The 19,918-nt window shown below is 50.1% G+C and overlaps 7 protein-coding genes across 7 annotated transcripts; 4 read left to right on the top strand and 3 right to left on the bottom strand.

The window, feature by feature from the left end:
- Positions 1 to 294: 294 nt before the first annotated feature.
- N7518_007452 (uncharacterized protein) lies at positions 295 to 1,749 on the bottom strand (the record flags this gene model as incomplete). Its single annotated transcript, XM_057188379.1, has 1 exon — positions 295 to 1,749. One exon carries the CDS (start codon positions 1,747 to 1,749, stop codon positions 295 to 297), a length of 1,455 nt encoding a protein of 484 aa, XP_057040082.1.
- A 751-nt stretch (positions 1,750 to 2,500) lies between these two features.
- N7518_007451 (CENP-N/CHL4 family protein) lies at positions 2,501 to 3,946 on the top strand (the record flags this gene model as incomplete). Its single annotated transcript, XM_057188378.1, has 1 exon — positions 2,501 to 3,946. The coding sequence occupies one exon, from the start codon at positions 2,501 to 2,503 to the stop codon at positions 3,944 to 3,946; it is 1,446 nt and encodes a 481-aa protein (XP_057040081.1).
- An 855-nt stretch (positions 3,947 to 4,801) lies between these two features.
- Positions 4,802 to 5,470, bottom strand: N7518_007450 (uncharacterized protein; the record flags this gene model as incomplete). Its single annotated transcript, XM_057188377.1, has 3 exons — positions 4,802 to 5,044; positions 5,114 to 5,172; positions 5,263 to 5,470. The coding sequence occupies 3 exons, from the start codon at positions 5,468 to 5,470 to the stop codon at positions 4,802 to 4,804; spliced, it is 510 nt and encodes a 169-aa protein (XP_057040080.1).
- A 2,014-nt stretch (positions 5,471 to 7,484) lies between these two features.
- Positions 7,485 to 7,685, bottom strand: N7518_007449 (uncharacterized protein; the record flags this gene model as incomplete). Its single annotated transcript, XM_057188376.1, has 1 exon — positions 7,485 to 7,685. The coding sequence occupies one exon, from the start codon at positions 7,683 to 7,685 to the stop codon at positions 7,485 to 7,487; it is 201 nt and encodes a 66-aa protein (XP_057040079.1).
- Positions 7,686 to 8,068: 383 nt separating this feature from the next.
- Positions 8,069 to 9,373, top strand: N7518_007448 (trafficking protein particle complex subunit 13; the record flags this gene model as incomplete). Its single annotated transcript, XM_057188375.1, has 5 exons — positions 8,069 to 8,135; positions 8,194 to 8,200; positions 8,260 to 8,383; positions 8,434 to 8,952; positions 9,080 to 9,373. 5 exons carry the CDS (start codon positions 8,069 to 8,071, stop codon positions 9,371 to 9,373), a joined length of 1,011 nt encoding a protein of 336 aa, XP_057040078.1.
- A 2,635-nt stretch (positions 9,374 to 12,008) lies between these two features.
- Positions 12,009 to 15,656, top strand: N7518_007447 (dDENN domain protein; the record flags this gene model as incomplete). Its single annotated transcript, XM_057188374.1, has 5 exons — positions 12,009 to 13,640; positions 13,700 to 13,759; positions 13,811 to 15,146; positions 15,202 to 15,459; positions 15,514 to 15,656. The coding sequence occupies 5 exons, from the start codon at positions 12,009 to 12,011 to the stop codon at positions 15,654 to 15,656; spliced, it is 3,429 nt and encodes a 1,142-aa protein (XP_057040077.1).
- A 1,897-nt stretch (positions 15,657 to 17,553) lies between these two features.
- On the top strand, positions 17,554 to 19,680 carry N7518_007446 (type I 3-dehydroquinate dehydratase; the record flags this gene model as incomplete). The annotated part of the gene is made up of 1 exon (XM_057188373.1): positions 17,554 to 19,680. One exon carries the CDS (start codon positions 17,554 to 17,556, stop codon positions 19,678 to 19,680), a length of 2,127 nt encoding a protein of 708 aa, XP_057040076.1.
- Positions 19,681 to 19,918: the final 238 nt, after the last annotated feature.

The raw sequence follows: 19,918 nt of genomic DNA, 5'->3' as shown, positions 1-19,918 counted from the left end.
GATAGTGTCCGTTGCCATGTACTCTTATCATCGCGCAACTGGTTTGTATAGGATTCTAAGTTGAATCTTGTGGTCAGTTCGAGGTGGAAAGAGACAGCGAGAAAAGCGGATCTGAATAAATGGCCTGCAAACCACAGACTGTAGCAGATTAGTATAGCATGGCAAAAGTTGGATGTTCAAGATGAGTTTATTCATATTGTACATGCTATGTATGATGCGCTGCAGGTATATTAACATTTATGAATGCCCGAAATGAATATGCAAAAAAAGTCTCGTTACGTTCTTGACCGGTCGTTATAAAGAGGAGTCTTCCATCCAGGGTACCTCGACATCAAGGGCGTTTGCGACCCTTGTCGCGGAAGCGAGACACCCCTCAAGCAGTACCATCCCGTCCCAGCACCAACCACCAACGAGCCAGACATTTCCATCTCCATTCCGCCAAAGCTGGCTCTTGTCATCCCCGAACTTCTTCTGGCTGAAAATCTCGTTGATGATTTGTCTGCTGGTGGACGATCGCAAGACACGAGTGAATGTGGCAGTGTAAAAGACCTTATCGGGGTCAATCGGAGAAATGGGATAAGTCGTAATAAGAGCGGCTGACGGATGTTCATGGATCGTCTCCGTCGCTGTAGCATTTGAGCACATATGGAGTGGGTGAGGTGGTGATTCGCCGGGATTCAAGGAAACTTGCGACCAGAGGGATTTGCTAGAATCACCAATCCCGGAAAAGTCACGGTGCACAACGGATTGAACGGTCGTAGTGGGGACGGCCTTCATTGCGCTTCGGAGAGGCTGGAAAATTGCGCCAACCACATCAGGCGTCACAGCCAGAATGACATGGTCAAATAGCCGTGAGCTGCTCTGGCCATCCTGGGTATTTGTCCAGCTCACTTGAACTTCTGTGCCGATGTTCTCGACTGCCGTAACCTTCGCGCCAAGTTTATACGTCAAGTCTTCGGACAGCTTCTGCTCGACATGCTGGACTCCACCAAGAACAGTGTAGTGGTTCTTACGGAACGTTCGTCTCCCATAACCGACCAGATCAAGAGCCGGGAAATCCATCAACTCGTCGTGTGAGCAAGTCGCAACGCTCGCGAAGACCGGCAGGAAGTAGTGCTTCACGTAGTGACTGGGCAACATAATCCTATCCAAATATTGACGCAGAGATTCCTCCGTGCCAGACGACTCCAGAGTCTTGGGCGCTACAAAGAAACAGCAGACTTTGAACCAATAATAGCATATTGCCAGGTAGCAAATCTCGATCAGCCACCCGGTCCATGATAAGCCCTCCGGGCGCAGGGGAGGTATTTGGTGGTTATTTGAGGAATGCATGAAGTATGGGGAGGTTTGTTTCGTGGGATTGTTCGGTAGTGTCGACAGGGAGTAAATAAACCGTAGCGAGCCGTATGGGATGCCGAAATAATCATACATTCGCTTGAGACTTTCGTAGTATCCGTCGGCGAATGTGCGCATGGGAAGATCGAGGCGTTGGATCTTTGCGCTTCCGCCATTTTGGGTTGTGAGATTGTATGATGCGGAATCGAGCGAAAGTTTCTCTTGCTGTGTTTTTTTGTTGGGATTAGCTTTAGTTCGCGCGAGCGACGTCACGAATGCGAAAGTTTGTACCTTTTCGAAAACTTCCACGTCGAATCTCCCTTGAGGATCGCTCCTGAGCATGTATGCGACCACTAACCCGGCCATTCCCGTGCCAACTACGGCAACATTTTTGTGTGGTTCCTTCGCCTGCATGGTTCGGAAGGAAAGGTTGGTTCACAATTCCAAGATATGGAGAGCGTATACGTGAATTCCCGGGATTGAGAGAGAAGTCGAAGGTTAAAGGTTCAAGAATTCGATTGAAACAATAATTGACCATCTACATGTGGCTTTCAACGTTTCAACCTTTCGGCCCTAGGAGGTTAGTTAGTCATGCCCCACATTGTGTCAGCAAGGGCCTCGGTATAATTCCTTGTGCATTCATATCCGTCCAATAATGCAGAGTATATATATCAGCATATGATAGGCCAATGCTGAGTACATTGTTCCCCTTTCAGTTAGTGCGACCTTGAAACCATTATTGGGTTGGTTGGTTGGGCACAAGGACATGAATGGCGCCATGTGTGATAAATTGGCGCCAAGCCTCGGTGTTTGGTATGTGGGAAAAGGAGTGGCTATGAAAAAACTTATGCCGTACTTCAGCTATGTTGTGTAATCTCGTCGTGAAGTTTGTACAACGTATGTTGTAGGAATCAAATTCTTACTTCTATGTCGTGTGGGCACCTGCAGGTTCCATCCTGGATGACATAATCAGATGGGCTCCCAATCTTTATCGCTTATCGTCACGTGTATGTTTGTTGATGCGTGATTTTGGATTTTGGACTCGAGAGCTTGGATAGGCAGGGAAACAGATCAAGATATGGATTTAGAGGCATGCACCTGCCGTTGATATAAGGTGTTCTGGAACATCCCCAGGAATTGTGCCACTATCTTGTCAACTACTGCCATGGCGCGCCCTAAAACAGTTCGCGCCCCGACAACAGCCAGTCTTCCAAATAACCTCCGCATTCCCTCATCGACCCCGTCCCTCACAAAATCCCTGGGAAAGCTATCCAGACAAGCACTACTAGACCTGGCATTTATATGGCTTGACGATCGCAACATCGCCTCATTTCCACCATACCTACAGACTGACGAAAAAGATGGCCCCGACGATGACGAAGCCCTCCCCTACCCCGCGGAGGAGACAATCGAACAAGTCCGCCAAGTATATGAAGATCTTCAGGACCGAAAGGGCGCAAAGCGCGAAGTGCTCGAACGAATTCTGGAAGGCGATTGGCGGCATGGAATCACACTACGCCAGCTGGCCATGGCAGACCTCCGCTATATGGACGATCACCCCGCCAGCCTTCGATGGACCGCACTCGAGCTCAGCCGCATTGATACAAAGCGCAAGGACTCCAAGAAACTACCGCCAACTGACTGGTCCAGTTCTGTACCGCGCATGCAAGGGGCAACATTTGTGCAAGGCCTCCAGCGAGAAATCTCCCCATTGGTCAAGGCTCACTATCACCTCGCCCACTCGGCAACATTGCCGCTGACATTCTTACGTATCTTTGTCCTTGACTCGCCATATCAATCTCCTAGGCAGGCAGCCGACGTCTTTACTGATTCGTCCCGAGTCATCTATGTCGCTTTCCCGGATAGTTGCCCCTACGTCTACACTTCTATAGCAGCATCCACCGGATCAAAATCTGCTCCTTCGACAAGCTCTGTGGCTACTGATACTCGAACTCTTCAGCGCCTGGTGCGTGATTCCATTCCCAAAGCTCTATCTCGTCCGCAGGAACGATTCTCTCTGCAAGCGACATCACTGGCAGCAAAGAATCTGCCCACACTCTTAGCCCTCCGCGGACCGGGACGATCAACGGCGTCAAATGGCGCCTTTAGCATATTTGCAGACGCAGCTATTGAAGGAAGTCCTTTGGACCCTCGACCCTCCAATACAGTCTCACCTGAAGAGCATATCCGAGCGAGTCATTCTAGTCTAGCAGAAGGCAAAGAAAATACCGATGGCTTATCGACCAAACGAAGATCCAGCGGTGTTGATACAGGCCCCCTCTCTCCGGATTCGAAGAAACGTCGTCTGGCCATCCATTCCCGATTCGGAACATTGGGGTCATCACTCGCCCAGGCACCGCTGGACCGTCTTGATATCCGGCTGCTCGACAAACCAGGCGCCAGTGATGAGCAGGATGATGATATTGAGGACTCTACGTCCACGCCCGCCGTGTCACTCACTTTCTCCGGCTCCGACGTCATCGCCGGGATTCGCAAACTTGCTGAGCTAGGCATCGTTAACCCTGAGCGTATGCCGTCGTGGATGACTGGAGAGGAAGGTGTTAGTGTTGCGACTGTTCGACTAGGCCAACGACTTCAGAAGAATATATAAATGATTTTTTTTTGGTGTTTGGATTTTGGGGAGTTGAGAAGCTTGGTCCTTCTTTGTTTCTTCGGCCATTAGGGCTTGATGTGATACCCGGACTTGATATGAATGATCATTTTGTTGCTTTTTTATCACGTAAAAGATGTCCTAACCGAGTATAGTAGCGAGTGAATGTAGTCTACACTTCACATGCAAGATTGTAAAAATGGCATTCAATTCGGGTATCCAGCATTAAAAAAGTCCACCTCCTTCCAGAACCTAAGGGCACATTTGCAAATTCACAACATAAGTATTCCTCCGATAAAAAAATACCACACGTTGACTCCTGTTATTCCCAGCCTGTCACTCAATGATAGATTTCTCAAAATAAACCATTCTTAATACTATTTTCCCAAGACAAACCGGCTCGAAGTACTCCGTAAAAGGTCAACTGATAAGAAGAGACCACGACAAAACATATTTGCGCAACACAACCGTTGTTGGAGCCCATGGAGGTGACACCTTCGTGTTCGTGCCCATCAGGCTCATCCTCACGGCATCTTGGACTCACTGTTTAGCGCTTGACAGGGATATGATTTGCGAAGTATGAAGGTGAATCACTCATTTCAGTCCAAGAAGCACATTGTTAGCAGGAATAGATCCGAAGAGCCAGAGGATAGACTCTTGCGAAAATAAAACCTGAATAGGCCGTGGCATCCAGGGAGTCGGACTATATGTGGCCGACGTTCACATATCCCCCCGGATACCGAAGGGCCGCAGTTCGGACAGTCTCATCCTCATCGTAATTCTACGGAGCTTCGCTATATTCGCAGAGCTGATGAATTTCAAGTTCTGACTAGGACTCAGACAAGTTGACATCACTTACCAGTAGAGACAACAGGTATCATCCTGCGATGCCTGTAGAGTGGCCTCCCACTTCTTGAAGCAAGCCTCATGAAAATTGCTGCCGCATGTCTGGCACCACGTAGTTTGCTGGTTGGGCTCGAAATCATGGAAACAAATTAGGCATTCTCCCCCGACAGGCTTCCTCTCGCCGGTGGAAGTAAGGGTAGTCGTGGCCAAGGTTCGTTTCAAGAATAATGCAGCAAGCATCTCGCGTAGTTCCTAGTTAAGGCGCAAATTAGTCAGGGATGTAGAAAGATAGAGTGATGATTGAAGTTTGCAAGGACTCACGGACGGCAAAAATGCCCGCTGGTACCTCAATTTCCTAGGGACGTCCATCGCACATAGGACTTGACAACCGCATTAGCGAAACATAAAGAGTGGTAGTTGGACAGTACGGAACAGGAGGTATATATCTGCTGAGCTGGGCTGAGACTTACCAAAGCAGATGTGTTTACACTGCGCCCTCCGGAACTTGAAGTCTGGACAATCACAGGTAGGCACTCTGGCAATGACCGTTTTGTAAATATTGCCAGTAGACCCAACAACTTCAAATGAGATTTTCGGAACATTCTTGGTTCCGCCGATATTGTGTCTCATCATATACATGCTGAAAGCAACGTTGATTAGCCAATCGAAGTACGCCATAGTCTTAAATAGACTTGCATTTCGTCTGTGGTAGTGGACCTATTTGCTAGCCATCGGCTTCAGCGGCGCCACTTCACCATAGCTACCAGTCAACGTTGAGCATATGTTGGCCTGATCCTTGTTAGCCCTGTCTGTTACCAGTAGCACAGAAGATGAAACTCACCCCCTCCCAAAAGCCCTTCATGATATTTATAGCTTCTTACAACTAATGCAACCCTTGTGTTCACAAGGAGCACAGGTATCAAGGCCTTTAGCAACCGGCAAGTCGCACATATGGCATTTCCAGCCACACTTCTTGAATGCTTTTAAGCGGCAGCCGCTATTTTTGCAATGCGTATCCCGATGACGGATGTTTGTCGACGGGTTGCCTATAGCTGGAGTGTTTTCGGTGGCTGGAGTGCAGCGCTGGAGTGTACCAAGTATAAAAACATTTGCAGCAATGGTATCCTTGCAATCTTCTGCGGAGAGGGGAATCCAATGGCTACTACCGGGATTGACATGCTCACATACGAGCATTGTTTTGACAAAATTGCACATCTTGTATTGATATGTGCGTAGGGAAGCTGTCTAGGTAGGGAGAAGAGTGAACTCGAAAGTCTTGCTATTTTCTTTTGGTTCTCAAGGGAATATTTATAACATCTCCAAGATTCTATACTCTATCACCTATACCAGCAAACACCGACCACGACTGGCCACGAGCGAGTGTAGAAACACTGGACTAGCAAGAATCTTGCGGCCGGTTCTTCCTTTCTCCCCATGGGCCTCCAACAGGGTAAACCGTCAACATGAATCCAAGTGAGCCGATTCGGTTGGCGTCCCTGACGACTTGGTGGCATACGTGGCATGTGATTGGATCAAACCGGTGACCACACTGAGCAGGGGAGCTGGTGGTGCCAAGTATCATAGTGCCCCTGTCAGAAATGGTCCCGAGGGTCAGCAGTCGAGGACTAGTGTGATGTAGAGTTATATATTGTGTATATTTTTACGCTTTGATCCCATATTTGGGGTTATATTGGAACGTAGCAGGTAAAGCATGCGGTCTTGCTTATGTCTCGGGCTAAAGAGCAAACTACCATGGCACCAACTGTATGCGGCTCAGCTTATGCAGCAGTTTGACTTGTTCTACGGAATTGATGGTCTGTAACATACCTAAGGGGTTGGTAGATAGTTCTCATATAGAAAGCACTCAAGATTCCTAATTTTCAAGGTATAATTGTAATTGCTCGCCATCAGATCATTAGATATCCGACATAGCTAATGTGACTAGTCTGCCATTGTCCTCAACGTGGATATCGCCATCCTTCAATATGATATAGTAATGATCTATATCCACTTCGACATCACCAATCTTGGATTTACCCTGACAAGCTATTGGTTCGATTATCATGAAGTTGGTACCAATCGGCGTTTTCCCGGGTAGAAATATAAGCCCTCCGCGCCTACACTGGGATATCTTCTGGGGGTGGTCTGGGAATTTCTCTGCATTCTAAGCCACCTGAATAAGTAATTGAATTTAGAAGGTAGGATTAGGCAAACCTTTCCGTAGTCCTGCGCTATGCCGCGTATGACTTCGCTGCATGCACTGACATCCGTGAATATTGGTTGAAAAGCGGCGGCTTTCGTCTTCCTTGCAGACGCATCTTTTATAATATCATCTACAGTCCTTTGTACTTCTTCCCATGCACCAATTTTATTGAACGAGATAGTACTTCTGACCGGTAGAATAGCGGCAGAGGAGACATGCTTTACAGACATCGCGAGGTCAAGCAATTTCGAGATCAAAAGACCTTGTTCTAGAAAAGGCCTGCGTGAGTTGATGCCACTAGGTTGATCCGAGAAGGCGAAGAATAGCTACAATGTCACATACCCTCTAAATTTCTTTTGTCCTTGTCCCTGTCCCTGCTCAAGATGAGGTTTTAGAGGGGTTAAGAGGGGCAGTTGAGGGCGCTAGGGCTTACTATCACCTGACATGATTATCGTTCAATTTTAAAGAACACATTAGCGCAAGAGTAGTCTAAGCACTGAACGTCCAGTCAGGGTATTGGGTACAGAACTGATAGTGATAGGTATTGCTGACCGCGACACTGGCGTCACTAACAAGACCGAGATACCCCCCGGCGTCATATTTGCGGCTCTTTGACGCATCAGCGTGTACGGCCATAAGCGCATCAGTTGCAGCACTGCCCTTGGCTTCGCGCGTATCGACACAGACCATGAGCTGCTCAGTAACTCCGGTGACGTCATCTTCCTCACGATTGTTAGCCTGTACTCGGCCATTATACCCATGGATCCAGCCTCCTCATCAGTGACAGCCGAGCTCTCTCCGACGGCGGCAGATCCTGGTGCCTAAATAGTTAACCTATGCATCAAGTTGTAATACGTAGAAAGTCCCGAGGTCGTGGTAGACACACCTATTTGGGAAAGAGCGGGTGTTTGCACTGTTTGTTTGGGGAAGCTTTCCTATCGCTATCAGCTCGTGGAGAAGAAGTGGACTGTCTTCATCAACAAGATGAGGCTATACTGCAACGCCTGCCATTGCAGTTAATTCTTTGCCCCTTTACTTCACCGGCCTAGAGCTGATATCTGAACTTATCCTCTATGTCACGTCCACGGGCTCTATCGGGCGCTGATGCCCCAAAGGAACCACATGGGGTTTCTCTCAAAGGTATGTAAATACAACGCAACCTATAGCTGGACCAGCAAGCTAATTATGAATTGATCAGTGTTACGGTACGTTCTATCATCCATATTCGTTGTGTCGATGCCAGCCTCTAACTCTTAATACGCAGCCTTGCGCGGCCGTCGCTTTCCTATCAGCATCCCCTCCCGACGTCTAACTCCATAATCTCCACGAAAGCCTCACTAAGCTATCCGTCCGGTGACTCCGATGATCAATTTATTCTAGCGCCTCTTGTGAGACGGTGACCAAGCGCCCCAAGGAAACCGTTTACTAACGGCAATAGCTTACTCTACCTCCCTCCTTCGGATCCGTCTACGTCGGAGAGACCTTCGGATGCACACTTAGCGCGAATAATGAGATTCATGATGACGACAACGAGAGACTTCTCACATCAGTGCGCATAGTAGCGGAAATGCAAACACCTTCGTCAGTGGCGGCATTGGAGCTGGAGCCGCCCAACGACTCCGCATCAACAGACGGTCTGAAGATAGGCGAGTCATTACAAAAGATTGTACGGTTTGACTTGAAGGAAGAAGGAAATCATATACTAGCTGTCAGTGTCAGCTATACAGAGACAAAGATGGGCTCCGACTCGCAAGCAGCTAGTGGCCGGGTCAGGACCTTCCGAAAGTTATACCAGTTTGTGGCACAGCCCTGTTTGAGCGTTCGGACCAAGGCGTCCGAACTTCCGCCGCTCGAGATAGATAATAAATCACTCGGTCCGTACGGGAAAACGAGGTTGCTCCGGTTTGCCCTAGAGGCACAATTGGAAAACGTGGGCGAGGGCGCGGTGATAGTCAAGGTATGTATTTTCCATTAACCCTCAACGAATGACTGGGGTTTCCACGGCGAAGCGCGGCTGTACCTGAAACTCCGGCTGGGCCGGAATGCAATGCTCAACAATTTGGCTAACGTTGGGGGATGGACAGCAAACGAAACTAAATCCCAAGCCACCGTTCCAATCAAAATCGTTGAATTGGGATACGATGAGCCCGGACATGTCACCCCCGTCTCTGCCTACACTCAATCCACGGGATGTTCTACAGGTAGCATTTTTGGTGGAACAAGAAGAGGGCCAGACCGAGGGACTTGAAATCCTCCAGAAGGACATGCGACGGGACGGTCGTGCCACGCTGGGTCAGTTGTCGATTGAATGGCGCGGCGCTATGGGGGACAAGGGGTTCCTGACGACGGGAAACCTGATGAGCCGGAAACGCACTTGAAACGCGGCGTACAACCAACCCATCGGATTATTTCCGCTACTCCGCCCTGCATCATGATATGGACGCCGATTGCATTAGTGCATCCAGCCGCTGGATTGCATGAGGGCGCCGCAAGGGCGGCTTGTACACATTTTCAATGGCCCACTTATATAATATTACCTTTGGCATTGGAAGCAGTGTCCTGAATTGGGTGTACAGTGTAATATGTTGGCCGTTTAATATACCACACAATCTATGTAGGCCTCACTGAGAAATGCCTGAGGCTCTGGGATAGAGCCGATGCGTTGCCGAGCTCTCTGGCGCCACTAGCACGGAGCGGAAACCAGCCTTGCCATGCAGCCGACGCTTAATCTTTGTCACACGGCAGCCGCCTTCGGCAAGGGAGCTCCGGGGCTAGACATTCGCCTAATTTGGCCACCCATTTGCTACTCCTTCTAGGGCTTCACAAAAAAAAAAACGGGAATTCGTCCTCGGCCCAAGGCCACGTATTCTACGGGATGCCACATATAGAAACAATACTTCGGGTATGTATACATACACATGTAAGGTCTTTGAGAGTCCAGATTTATCGATATGGAGTAGGGGAATGGAAGCGTCTAGACTCTGGCTGATCAATGGGGTTCAGTTGTTTACATAGGCCTATGTTGTTGCCCGATCTCAAAGATCATTATCTGCAATCTACTCCGTATGTCTCGCACAGACTTCCACGGGTTCTATTTTAGTTTTACTCACGGGCTTTTACCTATAAATGATTTTCATCGTTTTTTTAGGTTGTCAATACTACCTTGATCTGCTCCACCGCCTCTTCCAACATTGAGTCGTATTGTTGGCTGCATTAAGTGCATACAAGGATTGATGTACGTTGACAGGAGTCGGAGTGAATAACCTTGCCCGAAACACTGGGATGCAACCAGTTGAAAAGGACTATCGGTGCAGGGGAGGGAGCCCATGTGTCACGTAACGCGGGTATGGGCCGTGTTCAGGGACTTGCAACAGAAATAGATATGTATTTCGGTACACTATACTCCGTATGGATTAGGTCTATTGGACTTGACTATGGACTTAGCGTTTGCTTATATTGTACTTGTCTACAGACGGTACTTGGATATCTAATTATTAGAGATATACATAGTAATAGAGATGCTTGGCAGACCCAGGGGAATACTGACACCGGAACGAACTGCGATTAACCCACATACTATCCATATTTTTATCAATTGGATACCGTGGAAACTGATATACATACAACATCTTCCGCACTTAAGCGATACTTTCTTTCACCCCTCGATGCTCCACAGTGTCCAACTGTAGTATTGATCATCTCTCTGGGACAAGCCACTCCACTTGATGACTCCTGACTCGAAATCCTATGTCCCAAAGTACACATCGTGTCATGCATAGAAAAAAAAAGTACGGAATAGAAGAAACGGTGGGAAACGTACCCCGTACATCATACACCAGTTGTAGGTGTGGCAAGTGTGGCAAAAAAATAAAAATAAAGAAGCCGTTGGGTGGACTCCGCAATCTAAAAAGCAGAGAATAAACGGTAAAGTGAAAACCTACAATCTCCCAAGACCGCGGCAGTTCCCGATGGTTTTCACCCCCTGAAAGTGCTAGTTAGCAGTTGATAAAAGTCAGATATAAAAAAGAATGACATTGTGGCGCTATACCAAGCCAAAAACCCCTAAAAGGAAAGACATGTTGACGCCATGTTTCAATAGAGAATAAACCCCAGTTTACCCCCCATAGATAGCGTACTAGTTAGTTGACGAACCTCGTTAAGAAAAGGATCAGCCAAGACCCGCTTGCGTTATCCGCTGAAGCTCAACCATGGATCACGGGCCTCTAACCCCTGGGGCGGATGCAATATTTCCAAGGTTCGTGGTTCTTTCTTTCTTGTAATTGGAAGTTGCCTGGTATCTATACACAATGGTAGATATCATTCGGGAAAGAGGTGGAGGAGTGCCGAGGACATACATCGCTGTTGATATAGACATAAAGAATGAACCGGTATTCTGGGTATACCCCGGAAGTCTGGATCCCCTTAGAGTCTAGCCACCCTGCACATGCCTGGTCGTTACGGTGTCAAGACTCTTGTGCATGGAGGCTAGGGCTGTGAATGGCCCGGGCCCTTGATGGGCTTGATTTGTTAAATATCTGGTCTTGACACGGGTGACTCTTACCATTTTTATACAGTGGAGTAGAGATGTGCATTTCGAATGTCGGGTTCTAGTAACATTACTACACGCCTACGCAACCACCCGTGATCCTAGGGGGAAGAAGAAAAGAAAGTTTTTTTTTTTAAAAAAAAAAACAACAACAACACAGGAATATTCCAAAAGGTAGAAAATATATGTATTTAGGTAGAAATAATACCTGGAGGCCACAAATCAAAAAAAGCTAATCAGAATCGAACTCCTTTTTAATACAACGTTGGACCTTCAAACCACCCCGAAATTGATCTTCGCTCTGAACTGCCCCTCCCTCCCGTTCTCCCCCATTTTTACCAGCTTCCCCCTCCCGGACACTACATGCGCTCAATTCCCCTGCGCATTCCTTTCCCTGGAAATACTACGATCCATGTGGTGACAATTAAGGTATTAACCCGCTACAGTCCGTCGCGACTCTCTCCACAATGCCACCGCCTCCAAGCACCCCGGAAGGCGCCCCCCTCGCCGACTACTTCTGGATAGCCGGTGTCGATGGTGCAGAGATCCTGGACACCTTTCAGAGATTGGGAGAAGATTACCGTGCCAATGGCACCGCATCACCAGGCCCTGCGCTCGCAGACACCATTCAGGAGGACGCCGATGCGGAGGAGGAACACAACCCGGATGGGTTCACCCGACCAAACTCGACGCTCTTCACCGGTGTCAGTCACAGGGGCTCTTCTCAACGACTATCAACACTGTCGAAGAACTCAGAGGGAGCAAATGGGGCTGGCAGTAACAGTAACCGAAGCAGCATGACCGTCAAGGGTGGCTCGTCGCCCCTGCGTGCCCCGAATCTGTTCTCTGAGGACTTCGATTTCGACTCCGCGCTGTACAAGTTCGCCAATGAGCGGGAATCTTTTCTGACCGATTTGAGCTTGAGCGCTGGCGCCATTACCCCGAATACCCGCCCGCGATCCAGGGTTCGCACGCAGAAGATCGTCTCCGAGGATTCGCCCTCGGCTGGCGGTAACTTGCTGAGGTCGGGTATTGGGAGCGTGCGACGATCCTTTCGGGATATGAATAGTATGAAGCGGCAGCCGTCGATTGCTCGTCAGGGTGAGAGCCCCCCTTCAACCCTATCTCCAGGGTCGTGGCCGGGACTTTCTGTGGACACACTAGCTAACAATGGATCGTCTTCAGCTTCGGTGCGAACTTCTCGGCGACTCAGCAACTACAACTCGGTAATTCCTGTCCCGCAACCCCTCGAGATATCCCCCACAATGCACCCGTTGAAACGACGATTCGAGCCCGTTCTCCTCGACCGATACCCCACACGCGGCATGCCGGACGAGATGAAGCTGCGCGGCAATTTCCCCGACTACGTTCCTATGTTCGCTTTTCCGAATGATGTCAACATCGTCTCCTCCGATCAGCGACCGCGCTCTACCTGGCACGGATTCGCTATGACAACAGACAATGGCTCCAGGCTGCACGCCATCTGTGTGCTTGTCTGGATACCCCTCAACCCAAATGCTGCAGAGGAGCTCGAGAAGCGCTGCGAGGAATGGCGGAGGGACAACATGACAGACGAAGAGCGTGAGCTGGCTGCGAGCTTGGGCGAACGATTGGCATCAGAGCGGGCCAAATTATCCAGGCTCCTAGCTCAGCTGCCGACTGTTCAGTCAGGGTCAGAATCCCGCGAACAGCTCGAAGATGATATCAGCGCCGTGGAGGAGAAAATCGGGCTAATGACCGATCTTCTTCGTCCGGTCCGGCACGGCGCAGCCTCCAAGATCGAGGGTCTGACCGATGGTGATACTGGATTCTGGATTCCCCGTGCGTACGGTATCCTGGGCCGAGAGAGCACAATGACGAGCTTCTGGAAGGAATGGCTCAAGGCTGTCGTGGTGCCAATGACGGAAAGCAGTGTACAGCACGTGCCTCCACCCTCACCGCGCATGGGTGTATGGCAGCCGCTAGAGCGATATGTGATGAATCTCTGCACAGAAGCGTTCTGTCCAATATCTTCGAAGACTCAGGTCGAGATTGCGATTCGTGAGCTGCGGTTGTTCGCACGCAAAGATGCACCCAATGAGATCCCAGGTTCCCGGAATGTATGTGCACCACAATTTTGATCGAGTTCTCTGTGGGAATTTCGCTGACTGATTTCTAGACCGATCTCTATGCCTTGTTCCGAACTTTGTCGGTTCCAAATATTATCATTCTCTTTGAGGTAGGCTTGATTTACCAGTTCAGTTGACAAGACACTGCTAACAACCCACAGTACGCTCTTACTGAATCCCGTATCATCTTCTTGTCTTCCCACACCTCCATGCTCTATCTCGCGACCAGAGCGTTGGTCGATCTTTTGTTCCCGCTGGAATGGACAGGCGTTCTCATTCCCGTCCTTCCCGCACGCTTAATCCAGGCTCTCGAGGCCCCTTGCCCATACATCGTGGGTATCGAGCGTCGGTATGAGAAGGTGGAGCTGCCTACGGACGACTTTGTCCTGGTTGATTTGGACAACAATATGATCGAAAGCACCATTCAACCGACTTCACTTCCTCGTCATCAGCGCAGGAAGCTCCTCTCTTTGTTGCAACTAGCTGCCCCTCAGCACGGTCGATGCCACGTCCCTACCGGGCCTCCTGCATATGCAATCGAGACATACCCATGGGACTCGTTCATGTCAGAGAGCAAGGCCACTTTCACATCCAAAGCGCCCGCAACCAACCTCGCGAAATATGTCGGTCTGAACTCCAGTGCATTCGGTGCATCGGCCGTGACGCCAGGCTCTTATACACCTCCCATCTTTAACGTCTTCCTCCACGCCCGAGCCGAGGGCGGCCCCTCTCGTGGATACTCATCTCGCGGTACTGAGCGCCCAGGGACCAGCTCCACTCTGAGAGTAAGTGCCTCCCCGCCATCCCCGAGAGAGAATTCGCCTACCTCTGGCTTCTTCCCTCCTCCAACTTCCTCTTCGCGCAATGATTCCGGTATGGCATTGCAAGCTTCATTGCGCGAGAAGCGTTCCGGCCATTTCGATGCCGCCTCGCGCCGAAGCTCGTCGTTTGGAATGGGTCGACGTCCAAGTGCCCCGTTCCTGGGTCATGCTTCAAATCTCTCATTGAGCACTCTCAATACTGACTACGGTGCCGGATCCACATATGCGCCATCTGTGTACGCGCAATCTACCATCGCTGCATCCACGATTGTCCCTCAGTCCACATACCAACCCGTTGGCAATAACGAGGGCACTTGCTGGGCTGAAGGTCACTATTTCCAAGTCCAACCCTGGGATGACAAGTTGACATGTGCTATCTGTGATGAACTGGCCGAGGAAAATATGTACAAGTGCTCTGCATGCAGACTGACAGTCCACAACCGCTGCGCATCCATGGTGTGTCTGCCGTGTGATGCTGCCTTCCATCCGGATCAGATTCGTGCGGCGTTTGTCAGATGCTTTGCCAGCTTGTTCTACACGTATAAGAAGTTCCTGGTGCCTGCCAGTGGCGATAAGAAGAAGTCCGGTATGTTTTACAATTTTAACATGGACGCTTTCATGAAGAGCCTTCCAAGTGAGCACGCCGAGTATATCGCAATTCTACAGCAGACACAAGGTAAGTCCACGAATTCTGCTATCGTACCATGGAGATAATATTGACCCAATACTAGGATTCAATGAGTTCATCAGTGACCGTGAGCGAACAAACCCGAAAACCAAGGATCCGCGCATGACCCTGTTCGACGAGATTGTTCTTTCGAAGCGTAACCGCGGCCGCACATCCATCTTCTCCGGCCGTTCCACAACAGACTTCCTCTCTGACACCTCGAACCATATATGGCGTACAGCCAACGCTACCTTCTTCCCCCCAAGCAGCCGCAGCCAGCAGAATATTTCATCCGACTACGGTAGAGGAGTTCGCACAAGAGGTACGCAAGGCTCCAACACCCAATCCAATTCTCCCACTGACAATCTCCCTGTAGCACCGGCAAATCTAGATCCTAGCCTGATGACAGAACCCCGCATGATCCACGGTGCGCCACGGGTTTCCAAGACGGCAAATACTGCTCGTAGAAAGCCGTTGCCTAAACTGATGAACGGGCTCGCCGTCTCTCCGCCCAGTTAATTGGTGCGATTTCCACACGCGAGTGACCCGTCCATCATCTCGTCGATATCTGCCCTGCCCTTGTGCGGGTGGGTCCTTTGTGCGCGGGCAATGTGCAATGTCCGCCTTTTTGAAACACTTCCCTCTGTTTCCTTGCGCAACCCTGAAACCTGAAACTCCTCCCGATTCCGGCTCGGACTTCGATTTCCGGATGGTGGCGCTGCGCAGTCCATGCTTTATCTCACGACAAGCAAATAGGATGGCAATTCCTGCTGCGTGTCTTCGTTTGGGCAGTGTGCCATCCAAGCTGAGAATGACAGGCCGCTGGCTCGGCTCCACTCCTTGCTTACCGATATTACCCCGCAAATGGAACTGCGTGTGGTTGCACGCCTTTAGCCTCTCTCCCGCTTGAACTTGCTTCCCTTACCTGACCTACCATGCCTTATCGTGGTAGACACGACGTCTGGAAAGATGTCAAACAGTCCACGCGCCGATCCTCAGTTGCGTTGCTGTCTTCGTACATAGTGTTGACTCCGGCTTGATACACGGAGCCATGACCAAATCCCCTAAAAGCGCCATCCCGGATTGCAAAGCGATGTGGTGATTATTTGTGTGCCTGATATTGATTGATACATACACGTTTATTCTCTGAACCAATACCTCACTCTGCTTTTCTTGCCCTTCCCCCTCTTATCTCACGGCCTGCGTTTCTATCTTTTCCTTCCTGTTACTACCCAATACCCCTTCTTGATTTGGCTGGTATTTTCTCTCCTTCTGTCTTAATTGGTTATCTTAAGTACAAGCTGGATGGATCTAGTCTCGATTTCTGTTTTTTTTTTCATATTTCTCGTCATTTCGGTGTCAATCATACCTATGCTACGTGGTTCATGACTATCCTTCGGGTATATTTTCCTTTCAGATCTGATTTGACACTGTGACTTAATTCTGGTTGCTGTCCTTGCATCAAGGACAGAAAGAAGAAAAAACAATACATAGATGGTTGTTGTACCGTGCATGTTGTGGATATAAAACTATCTCATCTTTGGCTTTGCACTTTGTACAAGTATCCATGTACTCTTCCACCAATCCCGATGTCTGATTCAGTGTTTATCTGTCTGCCTAGGATATAATAGGCTATGTAACGTGAAGGCCGAGCACTCGCTCTCCCGAGTCTGAGGCCTTGGATCGATGGTTTTCCCTCGTATCGGATCATGGCGGTGTAGTACAGCCCTGTCAGGGCATCGTGAGGCTATGCCGGTGCCTTAAGCTGTTTCATAAACGCTGATGGGACCACACAAGTTGTAGATGCGGATTAGCAGGATTTATTCGGCATACAACTGCTGGAATATCTCCTTTCTACTGCACAGAATCCCAATTAATACATCCAGATATAGTATAATTAGGCGTCGCGCAAGATGATTGGTGGAGAAACCAAAACGCCGCTCCCACTTTCCCCCGCATTCGCATTCGCATTCGCATTCAGCCGTCGACCTACGTAGGATTCTCTTGTCGCGCATTGGGTGGAACCTCCGCGACGAGTTCTTCCATCGATGGCTCCTCAAATGCCGTCCATTCTGATCGTCGCGGCTGCGTTATTGGATTGACTTAGCGTCCCTTTAGTCGACTTGTCCCCAAATTACCCCATATATTCGAGCTAGCCTCGATCGGCCCGCTCCCTTTTTCCTAATTGCGTTGGAAAAATATCCCATGCTCTAATATACTACCTGCCTATTACATTACCCGGGTCCTGGCCGTCGAGAAGCGAATTGCTTGGTCCTTGCGCTCATTCAACCCTTCCCGACTCTCATTTCTACCCGTCTTAACCCATGCTTCGACCTGCACAAATATCCTCGCCAGCACCAAGTATGAAACCCATTGCGACTGCCGTGCCATGATTCCGACAGCCTTTCCGCAGCACATGGCCACGCCGCTGCTCGACGATCCCCCTATCTCTACCGCCTTAAAAGCCCAGGATTCTCCTAGCGCAAACCCCAATATCGCCGTCCCTTTTAATGCTGCGACAATCCTCCCTCCCGCTACGATGGCCACCGGGCCTAAAGACCAGACAGTCGCGAGCATTGCCGCGCCGGCCGCCGCTACTACCGCGAGAACTGTCGTGATCATCTACGGCCAGAACCAAGAGCATATTGTACAACTGGTCGCGGAAATTCTGGGCAAGCCATGGACAACAGATAAGTCGCTTGGGACGCTTGCGCGAGCCAGCAATGCATTGGTAGTGGGAATCTTAGCGCACGATCTAGCGCGGAGCTTAGAAGGATGCGAGCGATCATCTCTGGTCCTGGTAAACACGTACTGCGTGGAAGACGGGTCTGCGCCGGAAGACGCGCTCACCGAGAGCTGTGACTATGAGTTCTTATATTCGCGGAGTCCGTTCCTGCGCCGGGACCTGGCGCGGTTTTTGTCTTTGATTCTTGGCCAGACGAGGCCGCATGATGATTTGCGGACCAAGCCTAGGACGAATTTTATCTCGACTACTTTTCCGGATGTGCATGCTGCTTTGCCGAATTTGGATATCCTGTCTGTGGGGTCGGATGCTGTTGAGATCCGTGTGGATTTGCTGGTTGAACCTGTGCCGGAGGGCTCGACCGCTCCGCTAGTTCCGAGTTTGAAGTATGTTGGTCAGCAGTTGATGCTGTTGCGGCAGCATACCGAGTTACCGATTATCTTTACTGTTCGTTGTACGAGGGAGAATGGAAAGTTCCCGGTAGATGACCCTGCGCTCTGTTACAGATACCTGCGGCGCGCGATACAGTGGGGAGTCGAGTATATTGATGTGGAAGTGTGGTTGCCGGAGGATATACGGCGACAGCTGTTCGAGGCAAAGGGCCATAGTATGATTTTATCTGCCTTCCATGACATGTCCGGGACCTGGAAGTGGACATCCGAAGAGGCGCAGCGCATATTCATGGAAAGCGCCAAATACGCCGACATCGTGAAGATGATCGCCATGGTCCACACAATCGAGGAAAACTACGAACTAGAATACTTCCGCTCTACCATCAAAAACCGAGGCTCAGGGCCACCACTGTCAGCAGTCAACATGGGCCAAATGGGCCAGCTATCTCGAGCCCTCAACACCGTTTTCTCTCCAATCACCCACCCCCTCCTCCCAATGATCGCGGCCCCGGGCCAACTAACGGCAGCGGAGATCAACGAGGCCCTACACATAATGGGCCAACTCCCCAAACGCGAGCTCTACGCCATCGGCTCATTCCGCTCAACCCCACACTCAATGTTCATGGAGAAATGTATAAACGAGCTCGGCCTCCCGCACAACTTCACCTCAGTCGACCTGGGCCCAAAAGGCTCCATGGAATCCGTCCTCCTACAACCGCACTTCGGCGGCGCCTACGTCAATCCCCCCGTCCCAACCACAACTAGTTTCATCCCTGCAGTCAGCGACGCAGCCCGCGCAATCGGGTTAGTCGACACAATCGCCATGACACCCGACGACACCGCTTTAGGAACATGCCGATTAAGTGGCGAAAATGCCGCCTGGAAAGGCATCCGCGCAACTCTGACGCGCGAGTACGTGCCATCCGCTTACAGCAGCCGGGCGGCGATAATTCTCGCCAGCTCGCAAGCAGACGCTTCAGCGGCGATTTTCGCGCTACGCAGTCTGGCCGTTGGCGCAATCTACACAGTCGGGTTTAAAGCGAGTGGCCCGCTCGCGGCGGGTTTGGAGCCGTTCACGTCCATCCAATCCGTGAAACGGGTCGAGCAGCCCTTTGTTATTGTCTCTGCGCTGCCTCCGGAGAAATCGCTGCTCGTGCAGCCTCTGCTGAGGCATTATGGTGTTAATGGTCGTTCGTCGCCGCCTTCTACTCGTGGGAAGGTTTATCTTGATCTTACGAGCGGGACAAGAAAGGGGGATCCGTTGGCTGTTGCTACTAGTGCTGGGTGGACGGCGTATGGAGTTGAAGATGTTAGCGCTTGGACTACCGTTGAGACGCTTAGGTTGCTTGTTGGGCAAAATGTGCCGTTTGACTTCGTGCGCATGGCGTCTGGGAGACCTCTGTTCTAGTCATATATATTATACTGCATCCCTACGTAGGTGATTTGTAGTTCTGTTTCTTTGTTTGTTGATGCCATGACCGCTAACGACCAGACATTCGATATATAGATGCTGAAAGATAAGAACTTATCAGAAAATCCGGGGTCGACCCCTCAACCCCTCATTTCCTCCTTCCAAGGTTACCCCAAGCCTTGTTTCTCTTTACCTCTTGCATATTTTCTTCTAGATTCACCGAACCAAGCTGAAA

Source organism: Penicillium psychrosexuale, assembly GCF_028828465.1.
Source record: "Penicillium psychrosexuale strain IBT 29551 chromosome Unknown utg000004l, whole genome shotgun sequence".
Taxonomy (NCBI): domain Eukaryota; kingdom Fungi; phylum Ascomycota; class Eurotiomycetes; order Eurotiales; family Aspergillaceae; genus Penicillium; species Penicillium psychrosexuale.
Note: the sequence above shows the minus strand (reverse complement) of the source record. Positions and strands in the feature narration are given on the sequence as shown.